General features: G+C 37.0%; 1 protein-coding gene across 1 annotated transcript in view; it reads right to left on the reverse strand.

The window, feature by feature from the left end:
• The window catches only part of FARP1 (FERM, ARH/RhoGEF and pleckstrin domain protein 1), a 155,708-nt gene that overhangs the window by 13,945 nt on the left and 124,511 nt on the right, over positions 1 to 17,252 (reverse strand). The window contains exons 17-21 of the mRNA XM_070943026.1: positions 11,813 to 11,946; positions 5,398 to 5,479; positions 4,036 to 4,273; positions 3,030 to 3,160; positions 1,688 to 1,756 (exon numbers count right to left, since the gene is read on the reverse strand). Coding sequence (XP_070799127.1) covers positions 1,688 to 1,756; positions 3,030 to 3,160; positions 4,036 to 4,273; positions 5,398 to 5,479; positions 11,813 to 11,946 — 654 coding nt within the window. The remainder of the gene's footprint in view (positions 1 to 1,687; positions 1,757 to 3,029; positions 3,161 to 4,035; positions 4,274 to 5,397; positions 5,480 to 11,812; positions 11,947 to 17,252) is intronic.

The following is a 17,252-nucleotide window of genomic DNA, read 5'->3' on the forward strand; positions in this document are numbered from 1 at the left end:
GTGACATTATGAACATGAGATCATTGGCGTTTGCAGCCCTGTTGTCATTTAGATCTAATAAACAAGTTACGTTTTTCGCAGGATAAAATGCATATCCCTGTATATCTACTTTAACTCAGAGGATTAATCATAGGAACTGGCTCTTAAGAACATGGGAGAAAACCATACTCATCCAATCATTATTTTGAGAATTTTTCCATCCTTGTTCCTGGTATCTTTAAGATTCCTATTGACTGTTTCCCTATGACTATCATTAAGTGTTGTACCTTTTGATTCTTGACGAATGTATCTTTTCTTTTATGTACTCCGAGAGCGTATGCACCAAGACAAATTCCTTATGTGTCCAATCACACTTGGCCAATAAAAAATTCTATTCTGTTCTGTTCTGTTCTGTTCTGTTCTGTTCTGTTCTGTTCTGTTCTGTTCTGTTCTGTTCTGTTCTGTTCTATTCTATTCTATTCTATTCTATTCTATTCTATTCTATTCTATTCTATCCAGTACCTATAATGATACAATAGCTTCCCATTTTCTTCCAAAACCACTTAAAGCACACACAAATACATATCTTCATCACTGTTCACTAGAGATGTAGGAGCTTTTCCTGAAAAAAAGTGTAATAATATATGCTGGTATTTTAGAAGCTAGCTTTGTTTCCTTGAGATAAAACATGCAGATCTTTCTTTTGTATGGGAGATTTCAATGACAAAGAATTATCTCATATTGTAAGCTTTTAATGTCAGGATTTAGTGGCCAAAGTCAGATAGGGCCTGGTTTGGCTCTTGGGAAGATTCAACTTATTTTCCTACTTTCTACACCGTATTGAGATTTCTTCTTTATGTAGAACAAATGCTTTCATGTTATATTCCAACTAGCTGACGTCTGATCAGAAGTCATGGTAAATCTATAAAGGGGTTTTTCTTTGCTGTGTGATAACACTTTGTGCTTTATAATCAGCTTTGTCCGGTAGGTTAGTTAATAAAAAAACCTCTATGATCTACTGACTGTCTGACCCAGGGGTCTCCAATCCCTGAGCCGTGGCCCATTACCGGGCCATGGCCTATTCACAATGGGGCCACGAGAGCGGTGGGCCTGTGTGCATGCATGCGCAACTCAACTTGCACCCACAATGGGTCAGTGCATGTGCACATGCACCGCAGTTCAATTTGTGCATGCTTAGCTGTGCATGCATGCGTGTGCATACCGGCCCGCTGCCTGTGCAAGTTGAGCTGTGCACGTGCTCCCTGGCCACCACTTACGCGGCCTGGTTCCCATTCACCCTCCCAATGGGGCTGCCAAGCTGCAAAGGTTGGGGACTGCTGGTTTAGATGGGACGGCTGACAGTTTCACTATTAAATTAATCCTAGATGCATCATTTTCTCATATCTATGTATTGGGCTGCATATATTTCATAATTCTCAGGAAGAGCAGAAAAAATGCACGACGTGTGAATGCAGATTTTGTTTTCTTAAGAATCACTCTATATTTATTCCATCTATTGTTGGTTTATTTAACATTTGGCTGAGCTTCCTTTCATCCAGGAGAACAGAAAGCTGCAGGTCTCTTCTTAGATTACTCCACAGTTTGCATCTTACTGCTTCGGTGAATTTCCTCCCCCTTCCTTTTCCCTTGACATTTGTGGCACAATTGTATTTAATTGCACACATTCTAAGCAGTTCCTGTCACTTACCAAGAAGAACATCCGCTGCTGTAAGCCTTTTCCAGACAGTTTGCTGAGACTACCCAACCTAATAAATTCCTGTGGAGGAACAGACACAAAATAGAAAACATCAAACCTCAGGCTGAACGTTGGCATGCGTGGTAATTAATAAGGCTGGCAGCATTTGAAATTCAGTTCCCAAAAAAGTGCTTTGGAAGACAGTATAGCACCTATGCCTTTTCCAAAAACCTTTCAGTTGTCCTGTGATCCTGGAAAAAGACACACTTTAAAGCATTGTAGACAGGGTTTTTGTATTTGTGCCCCCTGAATTCCAAAGGATATTTTTGGAAATTTATTTATTTATTTAGGAAAATGTATATAGCTGTCCACTCGCTCAAGGCGACTCTAAGCTGCTTACAGAAAATAAAAACAATGTGGAAGAAATAAAAATAATAAAATAATAACCCCCCCCAGCCCACCCCTTGGCAACAACACACACTCATTTCAGTCATTTAATGGGCTCCATCCCACTCTGGGTTCCCCAGGCCGGCTGGCCAAACCACGTCTTCAGGGCCTTGTGAGAGAGGTTAGAGTGGGAGCCAGTTTAACTTCTGGAGGGATGATATTCCAGAGGGAGGGAGCCAGCACAGAGAAGGCCCTTTTTCTGGGTTCTACCATATGTACCTCCTTAGGGAACGAGACCTACATCATTCCTTGCCTCCCCACTCTAATGGGTAGGGAAATGAATATAAATCTTTCCTAGATCCATTCATTAATACTGTATCACTCATTTAATGATACGATGCCATTGAGGAGATTTTCAGCTCCAATCCAGGAGCCCTCAAGCAGTCACATTCACAACAAACCATTTTATACCAAATTTATATTTTGCTGATAAAGAAATAAAGGGAGACTAGTATAGAATTATTTCAAGCTATTTAGCTCTCATCTGCTAGCCATACCCTTACTCGAATTCAAACTTGGACTGCCTGCATATTAGGCAGTTGTATTAACCTCTGAGCCACAAGTTCTCCTCCCTTTATCATCTTGAGCCAGGGGAGAGATTAAGTGTTTTTCTATCAAAGCACCTGGTCTACCCCAATATGAGGACTTCTGGATTGGAGCTGAAAGGCGAAAGGGAAGCAGTATGCTCCCTCCCATATGATGATATGTCATTGGTTCCGGACATGCTGACCTTAAGCACAGGTCCAATCAACAGATTTTCTCAAATCTAACATGGTTAAAAATTTAATTTGGTAGGTTCTAGAGAAAACATACCCACAGCCCACAGCAACACAAGATGCAATCTCATTCTGACTAGAATCCTACAACTCTCATTTTTTCAGCCAAATATTTTATTCCAAATACCTACCCTTCCTGGAGTCACCAGATTGTCCATAGCTATCAAGTCCTTTTTCAGTTCATGCAGTTTCTGGAAGTTTTCCATTTTTAGCATAGTGCTATGGAGCTGGGCCACCATCTCTGAAATTTCTGCCAGAGCAGCTGTGAAAGGGGAAAAAATAACAAACAAAGAAACTGCCATCAAATAGAGCTACTCTATTACAAGTCTGAAGAACAAACATGCAATATTTAACATTTTGAGAACAATGAAATAGAATCTATAGCCACAAGACTTCCAGTTTCAAGTTCAATCTGCCCCCTCAAAATATTCCTGAATTTCACTTGGAGATGATGAGTTTCCATGGATGTTTGCTAGTGAACTATATAAATTATTTGACAGACTTAACTGATTTGGTCCATGAAACAAAGCTATAAATATTTTTACACTTAAAAAATATGTTTGATCAGGGCATCATTGCCCTTTGAAGCCAAGGCATAATATATCTATATTCAAGAATAAATTACTAGACATATTCACCACCTTTATGCATTTATCAAGATTCTTTTAATCATGCTCATACGCCTGAAAGCTACTGTACTCTGGACTGGTTCTAGAATTTTCTTCTATAGTCCTTGATTATTTCCTCACTCTGCCTGCTCTTTTCTGTAAAATTGCTAATCTCAAGGAATTTCTTTCCAGGCTCACTTACTGTCTGCTAGCTAGAGCTAGGCTTTGCCTGCCCTCCCATTTTATGTGATTATTGTTATTATTTTATTAAATTTATGCTGCCAAAATGAAAAGACTCAGAATTTACAACTAAAACTCAACAGAAACAATAAAGCAAATACAAAAAAACCCCCAAAAATAACATGGGAAGCATATTTTAATTCTCTGTAACTAATCTTTTTTTCTGTTAAAGATGCAAAGTACTTATTGTTACTCAGGTTAGATTCCTGCTCTCCAAGAAAACAGTCAAGTCACTTCATCCAAAATTTAAAATTAAGAGAATTGCTGCAGGAAGAGTTCACACGTTTACCTCTGGAATCCCTGAAGTCCCCATGATTGGGTGGATAATGTTTGCAGAGCCTTTCCATTATCTGCTTGTAGTGCATCAGCCTATGCAGTGGCCTGAGAAGGAAGATATTGAGGGGAAGATAGCAGACTTTTTGCATCTCAAAATCTCTGCACAAGGCCTCCAGCCTGCGAGAGTTCTTGATTCCATTTTCCAGTTCTAGCAGAATTTCGCTGTGCTTTCGCAAATGAACCATTAGTTGCTAGAAGAGAGAGAGAAAGAGAAAAAAGAGGGTAAGTTTTGTTTATTTAGGTTTTTTTCCACACAATATCTGCTGTGATGCAATTTTTGATTTAAAAAACAACACAATAAAAGCCAGACTGTAATACAATATGACAATTAATCAAACATAGAAGAGATGATAGTAATTTCCAAGGGGGTTCAGCAGGTATTAGAAGTCTGAGAAGAATCTTGTCCACTGTTGCAACAAGATGAGATAAAAGGCTAGGCAAGCCTTCACAAGGAGATTCTAGAAGTGTGTGTGTGGGAGACCGACTGAGAAGGATCTATCTTTGGTTGCCCCTTCATAGTAATTCCTAAGTGAAACCCCTGGAGCTATACTTTCAATTACGCTTGGGATGACTGTCAAAGTCCAGTTTTAAGATGCAAAAAGGGTGGGACCCTTTTGCTTTTCTAACAAAGAGTTCCCAGGATACGCAGAACAGCAACCAACTCACAGAAATGATCTAGACCTAGAATCTTTTACAGAACTTCTCCCTCACCTGAATTCTTAACATATTGGAATCAAAATCCCATCAGCCGCAGATAAGTAATCAATGGCCAGGAACCATGATTAATGTAATCCAATCAGCACAATTTTTCTACTCTTGCTCTATGAGTCTTCTTTGTCACACATTCTTGAAGTCTTTGATGGCCACCACAAAGAGCAGAATTAGCCTAAAGGCATCCTCTTCCCAGTGCAATGCTCCATTCCCAACAAGCTTAGTGCAATTTGATTGTTTGGCTTAATTTTCTGTGGGAACTCAACCACTACGTTTTTATTCATTTGATCATGATTCAAACAAACCACGAATCAATATGTGGATCCAGCTACCATAGAATGACCGAGCACAGCTAAGATTAGGAAGGCCTTGGGGAGATAGTGTGTAGGAAAAAGGCACTCAATGCTTGTGTTGGATCATAAATCAGGCTGGAACGAAGTAGAATTGAAGAACTGCTTCCACACAGACAGATTTGTTATCTCTTCAGACCAAATGTTCAGAAATACATTGACTTGTTTTAATTTCAGTGAGCAAACAGAGCAGAAGCTCATGCATGATTATCATTCCAAGAAACAGCTAGCACATAATCGCATCTAGTTCATACCTTCATGCTCTGAATATTCTTTAGCATAACATCTCCAATTTTCTGGAAATCTCCTTTCAAGTGGGCATTAGAACGGCCTTCCCTGCCAAAAATAGAATTATCCATGTTAGCCAAACCTTAGAAAATCATCTATGGAATGAACAGAACAGAGATGGTAAATAATAAGGCAATGCTGGGAGCAGGGAATTCATGGGTAATGGGCACAAAAAAAGAGGCAAGATGGCAATTGCAATGGTATATGTGAGACCTGACCCCTCTTTGACAAGTAACTGGAAGTAGCAGATGGCACCAAAATGGGCTGTCATTTGTGATACAATGAAGGAAAAAAGAGAGTTTGGAAAAAAAGCCCAGAAAATAAAGATTCTTATAGCAGGAGAGTTCATATACATATTTCACACATTTAATAACTGATTTTAACATCTGTACCATAATAATCTTGAAGTACTAAAGAACCATGACTGATTTCTCCCCTTTCCCTCAACTCATGCATATAATGTCAAACAAATCAGTTTGTTTCCCAAGTCAATTAGAGTTGCTCAGGAAATAAAAGATCCCTTCCTCCTGCCAAGCATTCTCCTGAAGAAGGACCAATGTCTGAAGAAGAAGAAGAAGAGAGAAGCTCCTTTTCTTGTTCCTTCTGCCCTGCATTCCTTCCACATACAACTTCATATCTAGATGCAAAGAGTGTGGGAATGGGACATGTGCTATTCCTAAGGAGCACCTCAAATCCTGCTTTAGATGGAACATCTCAAAACAATGGAAGCAAAGGGAGAAAGAGGAGGGGAGATTACCCTTCTATTTCCCCACAAATACTCTTACATAATGGCAAGTGATAGAAAGAAGACTTTTAGGTTGGACAAAACAAACTTATTTGCATATGGATCCAAATAATGAAGAAAATAGGTATTTCTTCTTTCTTGATTCTTTGAAAGCTAGCACTTTTTTGAGACAACCTGGACAATATTTGTACTATGTTATAATTACTGATTCAGGTAAATGTTCTAGCCCCAAGGCCAGAGCCAAATTTTGTTAACAGCAGGTGGCAGCATGAAACTGTTAATGGCTGATCTTGAAAAAGCTAAGTAGGGTTGGACATAGGAAGTGCAGAAATGGGCAACTTCCAGGGATGCAAGTTAGACTGGGAACTTTTTCTTAAAAAATCCCAAAGGCAGTCAATAATAAGTAATTTATATATCATTGCCAAGAATACTAGATAAATATGTTAATGGTGTGACCAAGAACTGAACTTGACTTGAGGGATATTTTCTTTAAGAATCCCAAGAATGCAGTTGAATCCAAAATATTTCCAACTATAGTGTGGGTAATGTTTCCCAAAACAGGTCCATGGACCTCAGAGCATGGATCACAATGGACACAGAAGGAATTTGTCTCCGATGCACAAGCTCTCAGTGTACATACAAAATAGGTCATAATCATAGTTACAATAATTAATCATAAGAAACCAATAGGAGAAGATAGTAGGAAAGATGAGATGAGAAATATGAGAAGATGAGAAGAATAATAGCAATACAGCCTACTACATGGGTAAATATCTTTAGGCTTAATACAGTGCTGTGGGAGTTAGGTGTTCAGCAGAGTGATCAAAGCAGTCAAACATCTGGTGTTTAGAGTTTATAAATCTATTCCAAAATGTACTCGTAATGAATATTTGCAAACCTGGATGAGCACAGGAAACTTTCACTCATTTAATGAAACCTGGGATTGGACCAGGGGTGAAATGCTCCCAGTTCAGACCAGATTGCCCGATCTGGTAGCGATGGTGGTAGGTGGTTCGGAGAACCGGTAGCAAAAATCCCTGTGCCCCCCCCCATGTCCAGCTGAACCGCGCAATCATCAGAGGCTTTTTTTTTTTAATTTTTAAAAGCATTTTTTCTACAACCTCTTCGGCCAAAAAAATGCTTTTAAAAGTAAAAAAAAAAGCCTCTGATGATCCCGCAGCTCAGCTGGGATCGTCAGAGGCTTTTAAAAGCATTTTTTCTACAACCTCTTTGGCCAAAATAACTTAGAAAATAACAAGAAATAGCTCTACACAGCAAGAGTAAACTTGGATAGACCTGGTTTTTAATATATTCTTGGCTAAAACACTACCAAGCACAGCAAAATATCCTTGTGAAATAACCCTAGTTTTGCTGTGAGCATATTGCTGTATATATTCACATACAAAGTCTGCATCTTTTGAAACCAGGGGTGGTTTATTGCATATAGCAGGTGGACTCTTTGAAACTATGAAAAACTACTACAAAACTCCACTCTATTTCCCAAATACGGTCATCTAGATCTTTAATGCTAATGGATTATACTGGAAGAATAGCAAAACACAAATAGTTTGCTATTTTTTGTTACTGTTGTTGCAAACATGAAATATTGCCTCACTGAAATCAGTAAGTCAGCTAACTTGGTTCCAACAATTAGAGTAGTCAATCTTTGGATAAATAAAATTGAACAGTTGGAGAAACATGTGGTAATATTTATTTAACTGCAAACTGGAAGATAATAATGCTTGACTTCAGTGTGAGTGGGCTGCCCAAGGCACTGATGCCTGATCTGCATATATTCGAGATTGTAAGAAACAAGAAAAATAGGAGATTTAAACGTACCTTCAGAGTATAAAATATCTCAAATTTTATAAAATATGAAATTATAGAGAGTCAATGTGATGTACAGGCAGTACAGTAGAGTTCTCATTTAGCAATCATTCTTAGTTACACCAGTGATAAAAAAAATAACTTTACAACAAGTACTCGCACTTACAACCTTTGAAGGTCTGTAAAGCAAAGAAAAGCTGAAGGAAATTATATGCCCAGTGGTGGTTTCACTTAACAACTGCTTCACTTAATGACTAAATTGCCGGTCCCAATTGTTGCCAGTCCCAAGTTGCTGGTTCCTTCATGAAAATATTTAACATTGAAATAAGACACAATACGTCTGGACTAATTCTACTGTTGGAAAACAAGCATACAAGTCTGCATTAGGGTGGGCAAGGGGCTTCTGCAAAGGAATGGGTCAATTTATTTTCTCCCTTATAATTTTCTTTCCCACAAATCTCATGCTACATATCATCATTTGGGTATCACTTTTATACTCTGCTTAGTAATGAACTGTGCCTTGCGCACAGTCACCCACACCCTCGTCACTTCCCGTCTGGACTACTGCAATGCTCTCTACATGGGGCTCCCCTTGAGAAGCACCCGGAGGCTCCAACTGGTCCAGAATGCGGCCGCGTGAGTGATAATGGGGGCGACCCGTCGCTCCCATGTAACACCTCTCTTGCATGAGCTGCACTGGCTCCCGGTGGTCTTCGGGTGCGTTTCAAGGTGTTGGTTACTACCTTTAAAGCGGTCCATGGCTTAGGGCCTGGATATTTACAGGACCGCCTGCTCCCACTGACTGCCTCCCACCAACTGATATGCTCCCACAGAGAGGGCCTCCTCAGGGTGCTGTCAGCCAAACAATGTCGACTGGCGACTCCCAGGGGGAGAGCCTTCTCTGTGGGGGCTCCTGCCCTATGGAACAAATTGCCCCCGGATATACAAAGGATCCCCGACCTCTGTGCCTTCCGTCATGCACTGAAGACCCTGTTATTCCAGCAAGCCGGTCTGATGGGACAATAATTTTAATCGGGTTTTAAATATGGGTTTTTAACATGGTTTTATAAGGGTTGTAGAATGGGAATTTTAAATTCGGCCAAAAATTGAATTATTTTAATATGGTTTTTAAATTTGTCTTGTATATTGTTTTATTCTGGCTGTTCACTGCCCTGAGTCCTTCGGGAGAATGGTGGTATAAAAATATAATAAAATCAAAATCAAAATCAAATCAAATCAAATCACATTTTAATTCATTTAATAGAATTCTGTAATTCTCTAATTTTACCTTTTGAACCCATACTTGAACTAATAATATCACCAGACCAAATGTTTGTTTGTTTGTATATATAAATAAATAAAAGATTGGAGGAAGCTCAACAAACCTGCTTACATTCATGAAAATCATCTGATGAATACATTAAAGTACTAACTTTTTTCCCCAAGGTATTTAGAGAAAGGCACATGCAAACATATGTGAATTCTCTATTCAAAGCTGATCTTTAAGTAGCCAGAAAACTGGTGTTCAGGTAGTATCTATTGCTAAGAGCTCCCTCTAAAATCAATTTTTAATTTGCTCTTTTGCTTTGCTTTTATTTTCATATTTGTTCTGCTGGAGTTTTGGATGTACTCTGAGATCAAAGCCAAGATCTATATTTGTACTACAAGGAAAAGGAAAAAGAGGCTGTCATCATATTCTGCTTCCTAAACTTCAGTTAAGCCTACCAGACAGCTCAAAAGTTGACAGATGCCTAAAAAGCAAACAATTATTTGCTGTAAGTAACTAGCGCCTTCCCTCTTTACTCTTCCCAATAGCCTCTCTAAAAGACATCACCCAATTATGTGGAATCTACAAACGGAGTTGCTCCCAATTTTAAATTTTTCCATTTCCATGTCTGGCTGGTACAACAAGGGGATGAGGACTTTAAAAAGGAAAATGTTACTGATTTTATAGCCAGACAATGCCCATTGACAGCACAAACTGTATTGTCAAATTTTGAAGTTCTAACTGCGTTAACAGCAAGGCGGAAGCTCTAAAAGAGACCTTTATTAAGCTTACAGCCAGTCAATTCAACTGCTGAGACAGTCAAAATTAGCACATCCAGTGACAGGCATGTCTCAAAAGCAGGAATCATGGTAGAAAGGTGGAATGTAAAAAGACAGTAAGGAATAATTTAAGAGCTCTAAACCTACATTCAGAAGAGTGTGGGAGGGAACCTCAATTTCCCAGGAAGTATTGAATGAAAGGCAAATAAATCATAACTGTCACTTACAGCCAAAATGAGATAACTCTACAAATCCAAAATAACAGCAAATAAAGGAAAATGGGGATCCACAAGTACAGCCATTCTATGATAAAAAAAAAATGATAAAAGTAGCCCACATGTTTAAAATCTGGCATGCCAAATCTTGTTTCCCTTGTGTCACTCAGGTAATATATTAGCTCAATTAGATTCCTGTTTCCTCAGTTGATATCATTGCTGCCTTACAACAAAAAGCTCAGACGTGGTCAACATGTTGCTTTCAGAGACTCTGTCACTAGCAAAATCCATCTACTTTACCCACCATGAACAGATCATGATCAATAGCCAACAAGCAGGGAATCAGGTTTCCTGTTTGCTAAAGAGGGGGTGGTAAACCTGGGGAAGGATTGCTGGAAGAGGATGAAAAACTACATCTAAAGATCATAGTTTCTCTTGACCAAAACAGTCTGAAGAAAAATTTCTAGTCAAAATTGTGTCTATGACTAATAGGTAACTGAAGGAGTGATAATAGATGCACACACTATTGGTGAGTTCATAGGCTTAAAATGTATCATATAATAAATAACAGCATCCTGCTGTTACACTTCCTTCTTTGGATTTATTTGGAAGGGATGATTAAAGCACAGTGAATTAGAGCAGTCTCTTTTCTTCTGCAATCTACAGTCATTCAGATTGCAAGATTATTGTTCCTTTATATAACTATCGGCTTCAGGAATGAAAATAAACAGCCTCTCCTAATCCACGGAGATGAAAGAATAAAGAGATTCTTATTAAAAGCAATGGAATTCTAAATGTGCTTAGCTAATTGATTAAAGAAGGTCTCTTTTGATAAATATTTATTACAAATAAAATGTCTCACTAGACTATTAAGATTTTATTACTGCTATCTTTCTTTTAATCAATACAACAAAGCAATCAAAATATGTTTTAGACGCTAATTTTAAAACCTGTAACAACTCTTGTTTATTAGCAATGCATTCAAATCAAATACTCAGAAAATAATTTGGGAATTTGAGAATACAGACTCAACAAAAATAATTTAGAAAGGCTCCTTTGTAATTTAGAAAGGTACCTATACTGTGCAATCTGTTGTTCTTACTAGCGCTTGGCCCTATCTGCAATGCCATTGTATTATTGTATTAAAATCTAAAAGCTCATATTCCACTAACTTCAGTGGAAGAATTTTTTAAAGAAAATGCTTCTATAGGTAGCCCTCAACTTGCGACCACAATAGAGCCCAAAATATCCTTTGCAAAGTAAGACAGTTATTAAATGAGTTTTGCCCCATTTTATGACCTTTCTTGCTTGTTTGTCACATGACCATCAAACCACGCCCACAAAATAAGCCACACCCACAGAACCGGTAGTAAAAAAATTTAGAACCCACTCCTGGTCCAATCACACTTGACCAACAAAGAATTCTGTTCTGTTCTTATCAATCTGGAATTGACAGTATATCCATTCTGGATTGAACATGGTAGAACAGAATGTAAAATATTTAGCATCAAAACGTCATTTTATTAAAATAACTGCTGGAATTCTTACCACAAAGCAATTCGCTGTTCTACCTCCTTTAGAAAGTTGGTGTGAAATTTGTGCAAAGGTTGAAAGTTTGAAAAGACGAGGCTCTTCAATGCTTCTGGAATGCAGTCATCTTTACTTACTGCGCTCTGGAACCACTAGAAAAGCCAAGCATAGTAATCAGAGGAACTCTTGGCACAAATATTCCTGGTTAGAATATGTATATAGGGGAATCAGAGAGTACTTATTTAATGGTAATAGCCTTACCAATAAATTAGTATTATAACACTGAAGTTAGGTTTTTTGAGCTTGTTGCCAATGGGAAAGCTTCTTTTATTTAAGAGGAATGCTTCTACATTTACTACCCTGTGTTTTCCCGAAAATAAGACCCTGTCTTTTCAAGTCTTATTTTTTAAGGAGGGGGATGTCATCCACTGACTCATCTCACTTGTGTGCATCCCCCCTCCCCCGGCCTCCTTTTTGCTGTCAGAGGCTTTCAGAAACTTCTTTGGCCGGCAAGGCTTTCCTGAAGGCCTCTGCAGCCAATAACAGAGTTATGGATCGATCCAAAACTCTGTTATCGGCTACAGAGGCCTTCAGGAAAGCGTTGCCGGCTGCAGAATAAATGGGCTGAGGTGTGTGAAGCCTGGCTGCAACTGTCTGAAGGTAAGTAGTAGAGTAGCTCCAACCCCCATCACCACCCTAGCTTAATTTTTACCTGTGCACCCTGGAGTAGGCGGGGTCTTGATTAGGGCTTATTTTGGGGGTAGGGATTATATTGGGTGCACGTGTAAAAATCAAGCTAGGACTTATTTTCGGAGAAGGTCATACCCCAAGCTAAAGTTCTCCTGACCCAAAATAAGTGGAAAATATTTAACCTCATTATTTTTTAACCAGCAATTGTTCTATCTTTGATAGGTTTGTGTATGTTAATGCATAAAATATTAAATTTCTTGAATTGTGCAGTCATTTTAAAATACCAAAGTTATCCAGAATCAGCAGAAGAATCACCAAAGCTATCTGTAGTCTTCTGTTTAGGTATTAAAGCTATTCAGTGGGACAGTTCCATGTTGCATTTGGAAAAGGAAAGATTTCTTTTCTTTTTTTAAAAAAAAAATTATAAACTTTATTAAAACACATATAAAACACATATAAAAACATATAAAAACATTTACACAACAAACAACATATAAATAAATTAATCTTTTGAAGCTTTTGTTTCGTATTGGTCCTTCAATTAGTATAGTTGTACTTATTCCCCTTAGTCTTAACCTAATAATTTCCTTTTTCCATTTCTCCCTCCCCTTTCTTCTCTTCCTCTAAGAATTCCCCCCTTATTAATCTATATACTATATATTTGGATTATCCCTTTCTTTTTAAATTTCCCTCTACAGATTTATCTGCCCATAGGAAGTTATTTATATACATATTTACATTTTTATTCTATCCTTCTTCTAATTGTATTTTTTTGGTAGTGGCGTTATGCCATTGGTACCACTTATTCCATATTTTGTAGTACTCTGTCTCTTCCTTTTCCTTTAACTCTTTTGTTAGCATATCCATTTCGGCGCACTGTGTAGTTTTGTCCATTACTTCTTCTTTCATTGGGATTTTTTCCTGTTTCCAGTTTTTGGCATACGTTATCCGCGCTGCTGTTAGAATATGTATCAACAAATATTTTATTTCTTTAGGATATGTTTTGGTGAAGATTCCTAACAGGAAAGTTTCTGGTTTCTTCTCTATTTGTAGCTTAGTAATTTGTTCCAGCCATTTCTTAATATTGGACCAAAATTTTTTTGCCGCCGGGCACATCACCATAGATGGTAAAAGGTACCTTGTGAGTTTTTACATTTCCAACATAGTGAGCTGTTTTTCGGATGAATTTTAGCCAATCTTGTGGGCAACATATGCCACCTATAAAACATCTTCAGCTGGTTTTCCTTGTATGCCACTGCTAATGTTACTTTTGTGTTCAGTTACCAAAGTTCTTCCCATTTCTCCAGATCTATTGTATATTTGAAGTTTTGCATCCATTTAATCATCGTATTCTTAACTGTTTCCTCCTCCATCTTGTATTGCAACCGGAATTTATAAATTTTACTAATTAGTTTCTCTTCTGAGTCTAGTATGATTTAATCTAATTCTTGTTTTTCTTTGTAAATTTCGTATGTTTTTATATATTCCTTATGTTTCGATTGAATCTGTGAGAAGGTCCACCAATCGATTTCTCTATTTAAATCTGTTTCCAATTGTTGTTTAGTTTTCAATTTCCCTTGATAATCAGTTAAGTCTTTGTATCTAATTATATCTTTGGGTTCTATTAAGTTTGGATGCCTTAGCGCTTCTGATGGTGAAAGCCAAATCGGGATTTTTATATACTGTTGTTTTTTAATTTTGAGCCAGATTAATAGTAATGCATTCCTAATTGTGTGTCTTTTAAAGTAAGTATGTGTTTTATATTTTTCGTCCCATAGAAAGGAGTGCCAGCCCGCTTGTAAATCATGACCTTCTATTGTTAATGTTCTGCTGTTTTTCAGTTCCATCCAATCTTTAACCCATGATAACACTGCCACTTGATAGTAGAGTTCCCAATCTGGGAATGCTGTTCCTCCCCTGTCCTTAGTGTTCTGGAGTAACTTCAATTTTATTCGTGGTCGTTTCCACTGCCATATGAATTTAGAAATCATCTTATTTAAAGTTTCAAAGAATTTTTTCTCCAATTTTATTGGCACAACCTGGAACAGGTATAGCAGTTTTGGTAAAATATTCATTTTAATAGTGGAAATTCTTCCCATTAATGAGATCTGTAGGTTTTTCCAATTATCCAATTTTTTTTTATCTGTATCATTAATTTATCATAATTGTTTTCTCTTATTGATGAGGTTCTTGGTGACAGCCAGATCCCTAAGTATTTTATTTTCTTCGTTGCTTGAATTTGTATCCTGTTCTCCAATTCTGTCTCTTGGATCTTCGTAAGGTTTTTTAGTATTAATTTCGATTTATTCCTATTTATTTTTAGACCGGCCACCTCCCCAAATTCTTCTATTTTCTTAAACAGCTTTGGTATTACTTCTAATGGCTCTTCTGCTATAAATACAAGGTCATCAGCAAAAGCCTGAGCCTTGTACTTCTCTCGTCTTATTTTTAACCCTTTGATTTCTTGGTCTTCCCTAATTTTTTTTTAGCAAAATCTCCAATGTTAAAATATACAGTAGTGGAGAAAGTGGACAGCCTTGTCTAACCCCTTTTGTTATATCAAATTGATCGGTCGTCATTCAAAATTACTTTTGCTGTTTGTTTAGTGTATATTTCTCCTATAATTTTTTTGAAGTTTGTTCCGAATTGTATACTCTCTAATTGCCCTTTTAAAAATTTCCAATTTAAGTTGTCGAATGCTTTTTGGACATCAAGGAAAACCAGTGAAGCTTATTTTTCCGGATGTGCTTCGTAATATTCAAGTGCATTTATTATTACTCTCATATTGTTCTTAATTTGGCAGCCCGGCAAAAATCCATTTTGGTCCATATGAATATAATTATTCAGTACTTCTTAAATTCTTTCCGCTATAATTATTGCAAATACTTTATAATCTGTATTCAATAGAGATATTGGTCTATAATTTTGAATTAATTGGTGATCAGTATCGTCTTTAGGTATGATTGTAATTATTGCTTCCATCCAGGTTAGCGGGATTTTTGTCTTCTCTAAAGCCTCATTATATAGCTCCAGCATGATCTCTCCTATTATTTCTTGTACAGTTTTATATAATTCCACCGGTAAGCCGTCTGGTCCCACAGTTTTATTATTTTTTTGTTTTTTCAGTGCAACATCCAATTCCATTTTAGTTATTGGCCTATTTAACATTTCTCTTTGTTCGTCTGTAATTACTGGAATATCTGATCTTTTTATATATTGTTTTATCTTTTCATTTTCTACTTTTTCTTGTTTATATAAATTTGCATAAAATGTCTGGATAATTTCTTTTTTCGCTTTCCTGCTGTAGTGGATTTCTCCATTTGCATCTCTAAGTTGGTGTATCATCCTTTTATCTTTATCTTTTTTCAATCTGTAGGCCAGCCATCTACCAGTTTTGTTCGCAAACTCAAAGTAATTCTGTTTGGCCATTTTTATTTTCTGAGCTAGTTCTTTTTGGTTTATCAAGTTTAAGTTATGTTTAATTGTTTTCCATTCTTCTTTTATTTTTTTACTATGGGGAAATTGTTGAAGTTTATATTCTATATTTTTTAATTCTTGATACAATTTGTCTAACTGTTGTTTCTTTTCTTTATTCTTTTTCCCTATATATGCGATAGTCAGGCCCCTTATATATGCTTTTGCCGTATCCCAAGTATTCTGTAAGGAAGTGTCCTCTTTTTTATTTATTTTAAAGAATAATTCTAGTTCCTTTTCTAACATCTGTTTGAATTCTTTTTGTTTACAAATTCTTTGATTCATTGTCCACCTCCTAAATCTTTTTTCTCCTTTCCAATTTACCAGAATTGGGTTATGGTCTGCCCATTGATTTACTTCTATCTCTATTTTTTCAACCCCATTTCTAATATTCGCAGTCATCCAAGCCATGTCAATCCTGGACCAGGATTGATGGGGATGAGAGTAAAAGGTGAACTGATTCTGATCCTCATGGGTTTCCCTCCAAACATCTCTCAAATTTATTTCCAAGGCCATATCAAAAAATTCTTTTGGGAGTATTTCTTTTTTTTTCTTATTCTTTTTACTCGTTTTATAATCTTTTTTCACATCTGCTATTGCATTGTAATTTCCAATTAAACAAATATCTTCGTAATCCAATTCTACCATTTTGTTATGTAATCCCTTGAAAAATTCCTGTTGGTTTTGGTTAGGGGCGTATATTACTACTAATAATATTTTCTTGTTTTCCAGTACTAACTCAACTATCACCGTTCTACCATCCTCATCTGCATGTATTAATTTCGATTGAATCCTATCTTTAACATAAACAGCTACTCCTCTTTTCTTTTTTTGAATCAGGGATACATATAATTTCCCTAGTTTTGAGTTTTCTAATATTTTTTGGTGTCCTTTTTTAATGGGTACTTCCTGAAGGCAAGTCACATCTGCTCCTATTTTTTGTAATTTTGTGAAAATTTGAGATCTTTTCTTTGGTGCATTCAGGCCATTTATATTTACAGAGAAAAGTTTCATTGCCTCATCCATTGCCTAATGTAATTGTTTTTTAGTATGTCTTGTTTCCATCCGTGATTTCATTCTTGCGCCCTCTCTTTCCTCCCTTTCTTTCTCTTGGCTTGTCCTTACTTCCTTTTCTTGTACCACTTCTATTTGCTCTTCTTCCTGACTTCTACTTTCTATTTCTTCTTTACTTTCCTGTTCATCTTCCTGGTTAAAATGCGCATTGTAGAATTCCCTTGCTTTTTCTAGCGTGTCTATTTTATATTTTTTGTCTTCCCAGGTGGCCAAAATCCCT

The sequence above is a fragment of the Pituophis catenifer genome, unplaced genomic scaffold (assembly GCF_029215685.1).
Source record: "Pituophis catenifer annectens isolate HBS135680 unplaced genomic scaffold, rPitCat1.0.hap2 SCAF_4, whole genome shotgun sequence".
NCBI classification, from domain to species: domain Eukaryota; kingdom Metazoa; phylum Chordata; class Lepidosauria; order Squamata; family Colubridae; genus Pituophis; species Pituophis catenifer.